Consider the following 15,837-nt stretch of genomic DNA (forward strand, 5'->3'; position numbering starts at 1 on the left):
GAAGCACGGTAATAACTCAGGAATCCTCAAACTGCAGAGCTTCTGCCCCCTCTTGATAACATAAAACCTACTCCTTGATAGACATGGAGTGTGTTTAAGTTGCGCCCAAACAGAAAGAAAGACAGCAGTATATAGCCTAATTATAATTAGTTATATATTCCTTTTTACTGGTGTGCCTCACAATTCATATTTTTACTTAGTTTGTTTTATATTACATGTATGCTGATTGTTTGATGTGTAGTTACACTATCGACGGTAGCTATCTAGGAAGAATATTCATGGTGTTATCTTGGTAAACTGACAAATTTGCAAACCTTGTGGACAGGGAATTCCCACATCTGTTGAAGAGGAAATTGGCCTGCATGCCCAATGCAGTAACCACAGGAATATGCACCATGTGAGCGCAGCAAAATAAAAAAGAATTATTTAAAAACCAAGGCTAGATTTTGACACAGGGTCCCTCTACAAGATTAGGTTTTTGCAGGACCCACCTTAGTTGATATTGTGGCTCTCTAAAAGGTTTGAAATCCATCAATCTACTAAAAACAAGTGACAAGCATACTTAATCCATTTTAGAGCTCTAGCTGGTGTGTATCCGTGTCTGCACATCAGTTGCACAACTGGCCGATATTTTCCACTTAACTGCTTTTAACTGAGATATAACTTTGTGATTACAAGAGAATACTGTGCCATGACCGGGGGGTGGGAAAAATGACACCATCTCATTTAAAAGTTTTTATTTGAAATGATTTTAAATACAAATAATATATTTTTCCATTTACAATGACAGTTCCTTTGTAAACAAAAGTGGCAGATAGTCATTGGGTAGTTTGTCCAAACTGAGGCGGCCTGCCGGCAATCGCCTGGACAATGTCTGTCATGGGAGAGATGGTGTCGTATTTAACCTTGCAGTTTTTTTTTATCCACACAGCGTAAATCACTGATGCTACATTCTATTGCAGAGCGATAAATACCCAGAGTACAATATTACCTGTTCGCATCCACCTGCCTTGAACACAATTACAGGAGGGGAGAGTGTGCGCACAGATATTCATACCTTTACCTCTCCCGCAGTAGTCCCACTAATATATTCCGTTTAAAAAAACCCTGTTAAGTGTGGATGTTCATGGTGGAAAAAAACAAACAAAAAGTAATTGACGTACAGTGAGAGCCCACAGAGCTACACAAGGAAGCCCTGATTTTCTTTTTTGTGCACTCGAGTCTAAAAGATGTAAAAACCAAGGCTAGAATAAAACAAAACAAAGAGGTATGTTACATTTGTTATAACTACAGCTTAACCCAAGTCATTTTAAATGAAAAGGGGGTTCTCTTGGTGAGCCAGAACTGCTCTGTATTCCTCAGACAGAAACATAAAAAACAAACAAAAAAACCCCCAAAACAATTCCTCCAGGTTTAGTGGGGGAAAATTCAAAATGGCAGTTGAACATACAAAACTGAGTTGTTCTGCTTTAATGACTAAATAGAAAAAGGTGCTGGACAGAATATGCTTAGTCTTACACAAAAAGTTCCTTTCAACAGGTTTTTGTTCAAGATCCTGAGCGCGGTGAATCAGGGATCTCACACTCCAATCCCTTTAACACAGGGCCAGTCACATGTTGCACTGATCTTCTTTCAGCAGACAAAACTGCATGTATTATGGAAACATCAGTGATATGTTTTTTTTCCTGACTGAGCAGCTTCAGGTTTCTATGAAGAGACTAAATCTAAACTGAAACAATTTTTACAAACACAAAGGAAACTCTCCCAAGAACAAGTGGTGCATAGCACCCAAGGACTTGTATGGTGTGGTATTTCAGTTGTATTCATAAGGCCTTTTTGGACAATGAGTATACACTGGAATGTGCTACAATGTAAAATAAAATCAAACCAAAGCAAAGGATGAAGAGAAAGGAAGTCACTTCTCTGAAAATATATATATGACTGAAAACTCACAAATTTTATGTAGTATATGGACAAGAGGAGTACTCACAATTCAAAGAAATCTTAACACTGCAAGTTTTGTCATTTCCCACCTCCATTATACTTGAGGTCACAATTCATTTCAAGATCCACCTGCTTTCAACAGCTGTCTCTCTCAAAAAGTACAGTTTGACGTGGATCACAGGGGCAGAACAGGCATCATTAACAGAACTGACTAGAGATCATCTGTGGACATCTCCTTCAACATACAGTGAGTACAAGTACATACAAGTGACCGGCTGGTGTGACAGCGAAGAAAAACTAAACAATAAAAAATGACAGGACTCAACTGTGCCCCCGTGCGCTTAAAGGATCAAACATCCCAATGGCTGACTCGCATGTGATCCCTGACAGGGCTAAAGCTCACACTTCTGCAGTTTTAAGAGTACAATAGAAAGTATCATTGGTGTGGAAAACATTGGTGCAGAGTGATTTTAAAATTAGCCGCGAGAATGATGTCATGATTTCCATACGGCGGCCATGTGGTTTTTTACCATTAATTTTGCAAACGGAATTAGCTGTTATACATCCCCTCTCCCCAGCATGAAAAGAAGAAAAGAGCCCAGATAATAGGTCCTCCAGTCCATAGTGTGTCAAATCTTTCATACCTGTACAAACACATACAAGGTTACAAACACACACACCATTCGCTCTCTCATGCACATCCACTCTCTCACACACACACACACACACACACACACACAGGACTGGGTAAGTATTCACAGAATTTTCTTCCGCCCGCAACGGAAAGTGAATGAAGAAGTCTCTGTAGAAAAGAGGAAATGGAGGGGTCAGGGTCACAGTCCATCTCATTGTACAGATAAAAATGGAGAAGGATGGCTCTGCTTGGATCAGCTGTCCCTGGTGATTCTGTGTGTTTGGCATGTGTGACGGGCACAGGTTTGTTCCTCCTCATTCGCTGATCTTGAGTGCTGTTGGGGGGTCAGGAGTGGGTGGTAGGCCAGTCCATTGGGGGGGGGGGGGGGGGGGGGAATCAGACAATCAGTCGTTGTCTTCGTCATCGTCTTCACTCTCCTCGATGCCGTCACTGTCTTCCTGCTCCTCGTCCTCCTCCTCCGTGTCGGGGATGTCCCACTGCGGGTGGTTGTCAAGCATGGCCTTGGCCTCATGGACCTCCAGCTGGGAAAACACAAGATTGACATGTTTTAGCACATGTTTTGTCATTTTACGATGGCACAATAACTCTAGTCACTGACTATTTTAGAGCCGTATTGATCAATTTTAGAGAATCAACAGACTGTTACGCCGGACAGTGTAACAGTGAATATGCAGCAAGTCTATTTTTGATGGAAGACGATCGTGTATCAACAATTAAAACAGACATAAAAAGGAACCAAATCGACCAAATCTGAGTAAGCAAAATCAGGCAGGCAAAATGCTCTTATTCCGAAATGCTCCATGTGAAGCCGTGCAGAGAACGGAACAAAACCGGGTCACAGAACACTGTGATCTGTAGTAGAAGCACGAAAGGGACAAATTAACAAGTCAACAACGTGTGGCCGGCTAAACGCTCCTCTGCTGAAATGCTTACAGTGTGAGTTGACGCCGGTCAGAGGCCGGAACAAAACCGCAGCACAGCAGGAACACGGCGCAGATGTTACCCTCTGTGAGTTTGGGGTTAGGAATAGCTGTAACCATTAAGTCATACAGACTGACAGGTGATAATGAACAGAGTGCAATTCATGCAGAATACACCTCTGTTTGGACTCCGTGAAATCCATCCCAACCCCACCCCCTCATGTTACCATGGTTACCAAGTGATTTGCATAAACATATATGTCAGTTGCAGATCGTTCCTAAGATTGCTTCTTCAACAGTTCCCGGCAAGAAGATGAGCCCTGAATTAAAGCGCAACATGAACTTGACAGATGGGTGTGATAAGTAGTGTGCTTTTGGTTTTAGTGCCAGACAGAATGACTTATTTATTTGACTTATTTGTTTTACAAATAAAGCTGCAATGTTTTATAAATGTAAATTACAGTTAAATAAAAATCTAATTTTAAACTGCATAGTGAAGACTAGAGACCACGTAGAGTCACCTTGTCTAAATTAAAAATTCAAAAACGATGTCAAGACTTAAAAATAGCATTACAGAAACAGTATTTTAAGATAAATACTGATTATTTCTGAAACTCAACCATGCTTGGCCACATCACACCATAAGTGCACTCTAACATAATGTATAAACTGTAAGCTAGCAGTATAATTCATGCTCTGTTTGACCGGTAACAGATCCATATTGGGAAAGACCTTGGCAGCAATTAACACCATTGCTCAGCGAGCTGCTGGTACATTTTGGCCGTGGCTTGTGGGTGTACGGTCTCAGCTCTGCAAATCGTTTTGTGCTTGCCAGTGGCAGGCATTGACCACACCCACACACCCACTCACCCACACACACCCACACACCCACACACACCCACAGCTTTGTTGTCACCTTGAGTGGTTTGATCTGGTCCAGTCCCAGGTAGGAATCGGAACGGAGGATGACAGAATATTGGTAGTTGCCCGTTTTGGAGGGGGCCGGAAACTTCAGCTCCACCTGGGGAATGACAAACAAACACCAAAAGCACACACAGCTGTGAAATCAAACCACATGAGCCCTTACAGTGTACGACTGCTCGACATATTAAGTGTAGTGTTACGGTAAAGCAGGTGTCAAAACAAAATGCCACCACATAAAGAAACAAGGTGACTGTCATCTGCAGAAAGCTCGCCTTCTTTTTTACTTTTTCATCAAAAACAGAAACACTAAGAGAAGCATTCAGAATAAGGCAAACCTGTAAAAGGACACAAACACTGCTGAATTTTACAAACTTTGACAACCTTATAGCTGCAGAGGGACATAGTGCGGTAGGTAATCACAGATGAACCACCACATGATGATGGGGTCCAACTGTAAATATTAGACCAGCATTACCTCAGGCTGTGATTACTATGTTACGCAATTACATATGGCAAACATCTAATTATCAGCTAAATGAGGCTAATTATTATTCAGCGCGTTAGCGGAGAATGAGCCGTGAACACAACAGCAATTTACTGCCCTGCCTTGTTGATGAAAGCAGCCCCTCTGCAAAAACACGTCCGTCAAACACGCAGCGTATAAGCAGTCACACAAGACAAACAACAGGAGGGACTGTTGAGGTGACGGGCTAATTGATTGCTCGACATCGACCCCGTTATGCGTGGGCGGGTCACCTCTTGCCATTACATTCCTTCAGAGCGGGGTACAGCTGGTCATGCAGACTTACTACAGGCCTCATTCAGCTCATACTTCGCTGTCAATCCTTATTGTTGCCGGAGAACACCGGGATCAGGAGGTGCAAAGCGTGCAAAATAAAAGCACTCACGCACTCCTCCGAGGAAATAATAACACAAGTGCAAAGGGTTGCCTAGCAACAGGATGTGTGAGGCGCTACAGTGCACTGGAAAAAACATGAACACTTTAACTTGTTAAGAGCTACTCCAGACGGATTATAGCATAAGCCATAATATACCCTGAAAGCAATTTAATATAAACACACACACAGAATTTATTGTACTGTATATTACAATGCAAAAACTGAATGAGTGCTGAAACGTGAAAACCATTTATTGATTATCAAAATCATTATTTATTAAGGACCTTATGAAATGCAAGGATTGTCTTTTTCTTTATTATCATGGTAACTGCTTCTGTGCGCTACACAGCTGTAGCCTATTTAACTTAAGTTAAAATTATAGGCTACATAATTTTACCTGATCGGCCATCATCTAGTTTAGCGTGGATTCTTTGCCATGCACATTCCCTCCTGTGGATCAGTGATTTGTGCTGCGTGTCGTGTACAAAAAGTAAAAAATAATTCAACTTTGGCAGCAGGCGTGTGCGTGAGGCGACACTTCCACTCATTCTAACAGGGATACTTGCTACTGAACATAGACTATGCTGCTCCCTGATAAAAGAAAAATGTTTCTGCTGATACTTCTTCATAAAACAAAACAAACAAAAAAATAAACAGATTTATATACGTTAACCTAAAAATCCTAAAATTATATTGCGATAAATCTCATTGTGTTTTATTGCCCAGCCCTAACTAAAAGATGAATAAAGTCACAGTCACGCTGTACAGGCATATGTTCACGTTTACTTCTCTAGCCCCTTACCTTAAGATTAACTATCACAACTACATGCCTAAGCTTACCCTAACCTAAACCTAATGGTAACCTGCACCATAAAACCACATCTTTACCCTCAAAAAGCAGATTGTACCCGTGTGGACCTCACTTTTGTCCCCACAAATCACACAAGTCCCCATCTGGTTAGTGTGCATTCAGGTGCCTGGTATCCACTGGGATATAAAAACACGCATAAACTCACCTCTTCTGTGTCTTTTAGTGTGCAGACGTGGTAGGGCATAGAGACGAGGGTCTGGTCTCGGCGGTCAGCGATGTAGAGCCACCACCACTCCTGCTTCTCCTCGGGGAAGTAGAGGCTGTAGACAGGGTGAGTCACCTTTGACTTGGTCTCTAGCAGGGCCCTCTCCCGCCGCTGGATACTTTGCTGCAATGCCTCCCACTCCTGACAGGGGGGGGTGGACAGTGGAGGATTAGGTTAGCAGCAGGTAACAAGCAGTGTTTCTTAATGGTCTTCTCAGTGGAAACGGTATCAAGGTCACCTTATGTTCAGGCCAATATGGTACACAGATTGGCCTTGTGCTTTCAGGTGAGGAATATATTAGGATGGAAACAACAACACAATACTGAATGATATTTGTCATATTCCTCAAGGCAGATGCTGACACATGCACCTATAAGTTTCTCACTGACCTCTTCATCGTCGCCAGCCATCTCATCCACCTCTGTGTCGCTTTGTTTATCGCTGTCTTCGTCTCTCTCGCTGGGAGAGTCCTTGTTGGCCTCGCCCTCGTCTGACTCGCTGCCCTTGTCTGAGGCCTCATCCTCTTCCTCCTTCACTGCTGCCGCTGACGCAGCTACGACTTCCTGTGACATCACCGTCGATAACAAGAATTTATGATGTAAGCAGCATTTTAAAATTATTGTAATGAGAAATTAATCAAGTTGTGTGCGTATAAAAATCACAAAGCAGCTTTAATTGAGCCGTGATTGGACACGTACATTTCCCGCCACGTTGCCGTTGGCTTGCTTGGTCTTGACAGGTGCAGGAGTGGCCTTCTTCTTGGTTAATTTTTTCTTCTTGGACTTGGTTGTCTTCTTAGCCGCTTTACTCTTGTTCTGCCACACTTTTGTTTTGGATTTACTCGAATCTGCTTGCTTTACACACAGACAAATTAAAGTTAGGTAAACACTGCAAGATTTTTACTGATGGCTAAATCTTAAACCAAAAATTGTGTTGACTTGTGCTGTGTGTGTTATTCTTACGGCTTCCTCTGTAGTGGCAGCCTCCTCAGCTAGGCACAGCGTTGACTCCTGCTCCCTTTCAAACACCTCCTACACACACACACACACACACCTGATAAACAATGCATACATTCAACAGTACACTCTAGTGGTCATCCATGGAAATGCTCCTCCATGGCAGCAACATCTATTTCACTACTTTAAATGTTGCTTTCTAGTAACTCACTAACATGTCAAATTATAGTTTGACCGAATGCTCCTTACCGCCATCCGTTTTCTGGTTAAGGTGACAGTTACTGTGACAATAGAGCCTGCTGTGATGTTATTGCTGTCCTCGTCATCGAGGACTGCAAAGACACAGGGAAAGAAAGAAAGGAACTTTCAATATGCGATTACAGAATCTGTAGCTTTATTTACTACTTTAAATCTAACTGATTAGAAGTCTAAGTTCGTCATCTTATTTTTTTTTCCATACTGCATGCAACGATGTTCAAAATGAATCAAAGACATTGCTTGACTCTGCAGGAAAATAAACCTACCTCATTTCCAGAAAAACCGTACTTGTGAAGCCTGTACCAATTTCAGTACCTTTTTGATCAGTCATTGCTAAAGCATTGCTTAAAACACTGTACATGTTATGTACCTTTCTCTATTTATAAATGCCATCTTCAGATGGAATTCAGATTCAGAGTAAAATGAAAATTGTGTGCATCCTGATGGTGCATATCCACATAAAAAAAACATAACATGACCACAAAATAAAGAATATGGGCCGTTATTTCTCGTTGAGGTGAAAAGCTGTCTCGCGATATCAGCATGAGGGATTGTGAGGGTGAAAGTAGCTTAGAAGATGCCCCCTGCCCACTTTTAAATCGCTTGTGCCAGCATTTGTTTTGTGAATTTCACCCGAATAAAAGGGAGGTATATTTTGTCAATGAAGAATTCTTAAACAGTGTTAAAATATCACACCCATTGTCGTGAACCCAATATCCGAACAAAGTGTGTTTGTATGCGCGTATTTTAGGACTGACCCTGCAGTTTGGTATCCATGGTGATGTTAGGGAAGCTGCCCAGCACAGCCATGACCTCGTCATACTTCTCTTCCCCCAAGAAACGCAGCATGCTGCGTCTGTCAGAGTCCTTGAGACTCACCAGGTCCTGGAGGCTCCGAACTTTATACTAGAGAGAAGAAAACAAATGAGCCATCGCAGGACCAATCTCTTTTCTTATCTAAACTGCTCAAGTATAATGTAATGTGTGCGTGCGCCGACACTCTGCAGTTACCTTCTTAGAGATGCAGTAGCGGAGGTGCTCCTCCTCAAAGTGGGGCAGCTGCAACAGTGGTGACTTTGACTCCTGCAGACCCTGCACTATCATTTGGGTCAGCTTCATGCAATTCTCTATGGTCCCCAGCCGAGGAGCATGGAAACCTGGAGGAATGCAAGTCAGGGCGCGCACACAGGGAAAAAAACTTTGTTAAATGACTCCCTTCATTCCCCCTGTGTGATATATTGGCACGTTTTTTAACCAGTGGGCAAAATTATCAAAGAAGTTATGCGGGTTGAGGATTGTGAGAATGTTATTCAAGGTGATAACTCACATTATATTGGACGTGTGTGTGTGTGTGTGTGTGTGTGTGTGTGTGTACCTCCTCTGCTGTTGGCCATCATGGTAAGCTGACAGCCCACGTTGATCATCTCCTGGAGGAGAGCTGGACTCTTCCTTACCACAAACCTCTGATCTGGAACAGAAACAAACACGCATACCCATGTGACCTTCCTCATATTCTATATTATTTCACTACCTTTTATTTTAAGTTAATATAGCACTATTACACATATAATGGTTGAAACTCTTAAACCTTTCCTCTGTCTGGAAAACATGCAATAGTCAGTCCATTACAGCAGGATTTATCATGAGTTCAGTATAAGGTCGTTGGAATGTTTTCCCAATACAATTGAAGATTTATTTATTTCCCATTTTTGAGAACTCTAAAGAACCAGTTCCTGACCACTTGTGTTGCGAAGGGAGACATGGAGCTATACAAGCCAACTCACTGTGTATTATGTGCGCACATGAAATACAACAGTGTTTTAACTGACATGAGGGCAAAAAAAATGGCACTCATTGACCTAACGGTGGCACTATAACAATCGACATTACATTTTTGCAAATATCTCGAAAACGGCTTTTTTTAGAGTCAAACTTCTTCCATCATTTTAATCTCTGGATTCATCTGCATCTTTGCTCCAATTTTCTTCTGCTCTAAAAATGTCATGCAATGTTTTATCACTTTTCTCAAAAACCTATTTTTGCGAACCTGTCAAACCGCGTTTGGACAATAGACCCGAAACTTTGGCAACAGCATCTACGGACTTCGCTGATCTAAAGTTATCAAAAGAATTTTGACACTTGTGTCTTTACTTAAAATTATTCCAAATATGTTAAATCATTTAACAACTATATCTCCACAAGTCTTTGTTCAAATGCTACCAAAATCGACATAGAAAATCCTCTAGATGGACGATATCAAGTGTTTCAAAGGGTTTTTAGATCCGTTAAACGGTGAGTCTGCAGTGACATTCAATTTCTTGCTGTAACTTGTACAGTCTTGTAGTCAACATGCTGTGACAGGGGTTCGAACAGTCAGTCTTTGGATCTGCAGGGCAATGCATTCACCACTGGACTATTAAGACATAGAAATATTTCTTTAGTTCTATATTTGGCATGGCCAGGATTTGAACCATCATTCTTTGTGTCTGAAGAAGAAGCACTTAACCAGTGCACTACACTGGTGAAGTAACTTCACAGTAACTTGTACAGTATTCACAACATTTTCTTTTTTGCTCAGTGTTGGATCAAACGCCACAAAAACAACAAGACAATACACTCAACGCAGGATGATGTGTGATTTTTTTCAGAATTTTATAACCAACATTTTAAGTTTAAACTGACAAAAATATCTCTCTGGCACATGTAATGTCATTGCCTCAACTTGTGTGTAATCAGCCTCTCACCAGTAGCTCAGTTAGTAAGTCACCTACTCTGGGGATGCAAAGAGCCAGTGTTCAGATCCCCAGGTGACCAAGTCCTACTTGCCAAAAACGGGGGTGTTCAGATCAAAGTGAGTCAAAGTTTTCTTGTTCTTCTTGGATCCTCTGACACTTATTTTTCTCTGCTAAAAAGTGTTTGTGCAGCATAAAACACTAAATCTGGCAGGTGGGTTGAACATTTCACCTACTAGTCAGGTACATATAATGACAATATTTGACTTCAAAAAGGCTTGGCTTCGAGTCCAAATTCTTTCATCACTTTAATCTCTTAAGTCATCTGCATCTGGTCTTCTCCGCTGAAAATGTCAAATTTTGCATTTGCTTGGATACCGATCATTGCCACTTGAGGCTATATCAAACTTTAGTGTCCTACCTTCCTCTATCTCTTCTGATACGTCCATGCGAGCCAGGTGAGCAAGCACTAAGACCCTGGCCTTCAAACTGTAAGGATAGCAGAATGGAGGCTCCTTCTTCTTCACATTGATGTTTCCCAACTCACGTATCAACTGCAACACAGATGGAAAAGGTTGTTTACATGCTTGGGGTCAATCTGCCCTAACACATTTGCAAGTTTCCTTTCCAATGACGTTGTTCTCACACATGTATACATGAGCACTTTGTGTTGACACTTGTTAGTACCTGTGGTACTTCGATGTTGTCTGTTGGTCGTATCGTGGCTTCTTTATTGCTGCGTGGGTCGAACTCAAATGCTGCAGTCAGCACCATGGCTAACCCTGGAGAGGGGAAATGGTGAAAATCAGGATTAGACAAAAAAAAAAAGAGGGGGAAAAAAATAGGAGAAATGGATTCATAAACCTGGTTTGTTAGGTGGAACTCAAGCTTGTTTACCAGTGCAGTCTAAATATATACAAGGAACTGACATATTGATCATTACATGAAAAATATTAACGCAGCAAGTTAGAATGACAATTTATGAGGACAATATCATATATTCACCACATGAACAGTCTCTGTATCTCAGTTTTTTTTGGTACAGTTTAATTGTGGTTGAATCTGGTCTTGTACATTTTCAGTGCCAATGCAGTGCAGGAAGGGAAACTCACGTTTCATGTTCATGTTGGGTGTCTTGTACATGAAATGCATGAAGAGCTGGGTAGTGTTGATGAGGATCTGATCCCCACTGTATCGTATAGAGCGGTACCACCATGTGCCCTGCGATACAGGAGGGAAAAGGAAAAAGGAATAGAGAAGAAAGTGAGAAAGCCAGGGGGCAACTTTTTTATACAATCTGCTGCACAGAACCTGGTTTTAACAGTGAGGACTTACCACTACAACAGGAAGGATGACCATAAAGGCTAGTCCATATACCAACAGCACCTACAGAGGAATGCAAACACCAAAATTGTAAATTAGATGCACAAAACTTATGCATAGGCTAATACAGGTCTAGTATGTGAATGAGTGCTCCAGTATGATATTTGAGTCTTTTATGACATTGGTTCGTTGCTAGTCAAATACAATACATTCCAGTTTATAGATTAAAAGCTACATTGACATAACCAGTAAATATATACCAGCATTGAGTTCTTCTGGTCAACAATCCAGGCAGGCAGGGCAATACCAAAGCTGGTTGCTAGAGAGAGAGAGAGAGAGAGAGACAGAGACAGACAGACAGACAGACAGAGAGACCAAAATGTCAAAGCCCTGTATTTACACATTGTAACAGCACAGGGCTGTGTCAAATTTGGCATCGTTGACTAAGTTGGAATTGCACATCACCTAACAGAACCTGAGAGACACCCCACCCCTCATTTACATTATGAAAAAGGAACATCTTTAAAGCTACAAGCATCTCTTCAAAATGCTCAAGAATTCTTCTATTAAATGACTAGAAATTCAAAAAGCATAATCCATTTTTAGAAGCCAGCAAAATCTGTATAAACACGTTATTTTTGGTGCCCATAGAACATGCATTATGAACACCCACAGTACAAGTGTGTGAAGGTGGGAGCCCCTTTTTCAGCGTAGGCTCTGGGTGTCGGCTCTCGCTGGAATGAATGGGCTGCCGTGTTTCAATTCATCTTCAATTGTTTAACACATTCATGACTACAAGAGGCTGACTCACCAGCATCAGGCACAGATGGTATGTCAACACATAAAAATGCAAATGAATACTGCGGGATTTAGCCTAGCTTCACTCACCTCCTGGACCATCTGGGTTACCGTATATTTCCCAGTTCTGCCGTGACTGTTCATTGGTCAGACTGTGGAAAAAGACCAGTTAAGTAGATGAATCAATCACCCCAGACTGACTAATCTGTTGATCGATTATGCAAATGCTGTCTTGCAGTCTGGCTTATCAAGTCAAGAGAGGAGAAACACTTACGCAGCATAGGCTTTGGCGATTCTCATGAATGTGGCCTCATCACCACCTTTGTCAGGGTGGAACTTGAGTGACAGTACACGGTATTGCTTCTTAATTTCTGAAAGTGATGCACCCTGGAGACAGAATTACACTTACAGCAACTCCTTACCAAACCACAAACAGCATAAGGAACAGATAAAAAAACAGAGAATACTAAGGAGTCTCAAAAGTCCTGAAAGATGCTACTTTTTATCTTGTTTTTTGTTTTATTCTACACAAGTTATAGATCAAATTTATTGTGCATACAAGATAAAAAATTCTTTAAGGACGTTTAAGGCTCTGTAGAATACAGCAGACTTTATGTTTTGTATGTTTTTACCGGGTCCAAGTTGAGGACTTCATATGGATTATACTCCTGGTACTCTCTGTCTAGCTTGGACACCTTATAGGCTAGCAGCAGGAACACAGCCCAGCCAAATAACAAGGCTGCTTTTCTGAAAATGGCACACACAAACAGGAAAACAAGGTCACACAAAAACATTCTCGGGGAGAAAAAAATCCTGCTGGTCTCGATTTTACAGACACCTTCTCACCTTTGGCTTGTAAGTGTGTAACTGTTTGGAGTTAAGATATTCTGCAGAAGCAATCTGCAATGCAAACTAGCTTTCAGCATTTAAAGCTCTAAACATTAGGTTGTAAATGTGAGTAAAAAGGCTTATCTTAATCTACTGCATACAAGCAGAAGGGCAGGACGTGTTCTGACATAGTTGTTGTTTGGTATTTATGCATGGAAGTTGAAGTTGTTTCCATGACAATGGCAAAACCCTATGGCCTGCTCTGCAGCATCTGTTGCCATGACAACTGTTCACTAGCCCAAGTTGTCTGAGAGGCTCAACCAGAAAAATACATGTTGGACTCCCATAATAAACACCACCGTTATGATACAGTTGAGGAAAGAAGAGGAAACTGATGAGAGCCTGGCTGAGACCAACATTTTGATTCATTCCACTTAGTAAATATGCTGAATGCTTCTACCCGCTTCAGTCACGATTGCAAGCATGCAAATAAAGAGTTAAAAAAAAAAGGATGTACGTCTTGTGACAGAATAGAAGTGCAAAGTGGGAGTATGAAGACACGCAGCTCAGAAGGCAGAGAGAGAACAAAGAGGAGCCTCAGACAGAAACACTGTGACAAGGAGGAAATGAGTGGGACAAGATAGGGACGAGTGAGACACTGAACAGCACTTGAATACCCATCATTCTACTAACCCACACACGCAGACCGAATAAACACTGAGAAAAACAGGATCACGTTAAGAGAAATGTTAAACAGTGCAACCCACTGTTGACATAATTGAGAGGTTTACACATGATGAAGACTACATAAGCCGAACCTGCGCCAGAAATGACCCAAGACAAGCACTTTCACACACACACACACACACGATGAGCAAGCCAGCCCGCACTACAGACATGGCCTTTGCTTCATCTTCACACAAAAGCAACATCTCCGACCAGCTGGAAACACACACACACACACACACGCTCAGTGTACCAGTAAGCTATCAGAATCAGCCCCAGTGGTGGGAGGATGACTGAGCCTTTAAATGCAGAACAGCTCAAGCAAGTCACACCCAAACAACAGAGTTGATATGACATTTGTTAAGAAAGGAGGATGAAGCAAACCTGTGATTATGCTGCCAAACAAGTTATGGCCAATCACTGAAGTTAACACATAAAATAGTATCATAAATAACTACCAACTGTGAATAATGCAGAAGTACCTGAGCTGTCTAAGGCCAACTTTAAGCAAGAAGGGAGTGATCTACTTTCAGAGACGGCTGCAAGCTGTGTGTCGACAAGCACTGGCCTTCCCTATATATAATCATTGGACTCACTTTAGTGTTGGGACAACACTTTGCTGTGACTTCATCAGCCTGAGCCGGTACCACAGACACCTGCCATGCACCCTCCTCAGGCTCTTCAGACGCAGTTGTTCTGGAAAGAGGATGGACAGAGAGAGATTACTGACACATAAGTCCCATCACTGCTGGTACCAGTTAATGCCAGCATGTTCACTTATTATTATTATTATATTATTATTTCAATATAATAATTGTCAGCAACATCTTGTTAGCTCTGATCTAAGTTGACCTGTGATGCTGCTATTCCCAGCTGACCAGGTGAGTGAGGTTTGTTAGTATACATTACATAACCCATGTTAGATATGATCTGTAGTTGACAAACAGATTTGCTGTACTAAGATAAGCAGATATCGGGATAAAGTCAATAAAATGAACAGAGGCAGGCTTAGGAACCTGCGAGAATGACGCTGGATTTTGGTGTTGAAGCTGTAGCTTAACTAGCCAGCACTTAGCTTAATGTTTACCCACTGAAGAACGCAAATACTGGCTACATATGTGAAGTTAAGGCAGTTGGTTTGCCAGATGATACGCAGTAAAGCTGTTGAGGCAACTGTGTTAACACTGGCTGCCTTGTACTAACAGTTAACGTTAAGCTCTTTACAGTGAAAGAGACGTGAACACTATCTTTGTAACGTTTGCTAGCTTACATTTCACAAGGCAACTGTTAATGCAACCGATGTTAGGTTATGTTGTTAGAGATACAGCCTCTGCATCTAACAGCGAGCCAGCCTGACAAACAAACTGGTGAGCGTTTACAAGCCAGGATGCTGGCTGAACTCTTCAGGTTCCACTGGCTGAGGTGAGTTAGCTAAGTTAGCATTGAGCCAGACATCGGGCCTTACCAGCATTCTGATCCCGGGGCCAGAGGTAGTATGTGGCTGGGATCACAATAAGTCCGACGAAGGACGTTAGGAAATAGAAAAACGTGTTGCCGCTGTCATCATACTGGAACTGTTGCCCGGCCATTTCGTAGTGGCTCTTGGGTCGCCCTTCTTCTCCACCGCTGCGCTTCCCCCTTCTGGCCCAATGTGTGCGACTTGTCAGACCGTTACCTAGCAAGCTAGCATCCAGCAAAGATAGCTCTGATCGTCGGTGTACGTGGTGTACGCCTGCGCATTGTGGCCTTTCTTCTTCTTCTGTGCGTGATTCAGGGGTTTTCCAGCTAGCGACTGACC

The 15,837-nt window shown here is 42.0% G+C and overlaps 1 protein-coding gene across 1 annotated transcript; it reads right to left on the minus strand.

Moving 5' to 3' along the window:
• Positions 1–1,454: 1,454 nt before the first annotated feature.
• sec63 (SEC63 homolog, protein translocation regulator) lies at positions 1,455–15,750 on the minus strand. The gene is made up of 20 exons (XM_038726188.1): positions 15,505–15,750; positions 14,636–14,735; positions 13,118–13,232; positions 12,760–12,872; positions 12,576–12,637; positions 11,948–12,006; positions 11,700–11,750; positions 11,477–11,585; positions 11,052–11,146; positions 10,786–10,918; positions 9,008–9,100; positions 8,644–8,789; positions 8,391–8,538; positions 7,624–7,706; positions 7,381–7,449; positions 7,117–7,272; positions 6,808–6,981; positions 6,359–6,559; positions 4,436–4,540; positions 1,455–3,120 (listed from the first exon to the last, which is right to left on the minus strand). Exons 1-20 carry the CDS (start codon positions 15,626–15,628, stop codon positions 2,983–2,985), a joined length of 2,274 nt encoding a protein of 757 aa, XP_038582116.1. The 5' UTR covers positions 15,629–15,750; the 3' UTR covers positions 1,455–2,982.
• Positions 15,751–15,837: the final 87 nt, after the last annotated feature.

This window comes from Micropterus salmoides, unplaced genomic scaffold, assembly GCF_014851395.1.
Source record: "Micropterus salmoides isolate LMB-PRFRI ecotype aquatic unplaced genomic scaffold, ASM1485139v1 Ms_hic_scaffold_18, whole genome shotgun sequence".
Classification (NCBI taxonomy): Eukaryota; Metazoa; Chordata; class Actinopteri; order Centrarchiformes; family Centrarchidae; genus Micropterus; species Micropterus salmoides.

Coding starts and splice junctions, on each gene's coding strand:
- sec63 (XM_038726188.1), bottom strand. CDS start 15,628: ATGGCCGGGCAACAGTTCCAGTATGATGACAGCGGCAACACGTTTTTC. Junction 12,007..12,575: donor TAACCCAGATGGTCCAGGAG/GTGAGTGAAGCT, acceptor CTCTCTCTCTAG/CAACCAGCTTTGGTATTGCC. Junction 7,707..8,390: donor CATGGATACCAAACTGCAGG/GTCAGTCCTAAA, acceptor GTGTCTTTGCAG/TCCTCGATGACGAGGACAGC.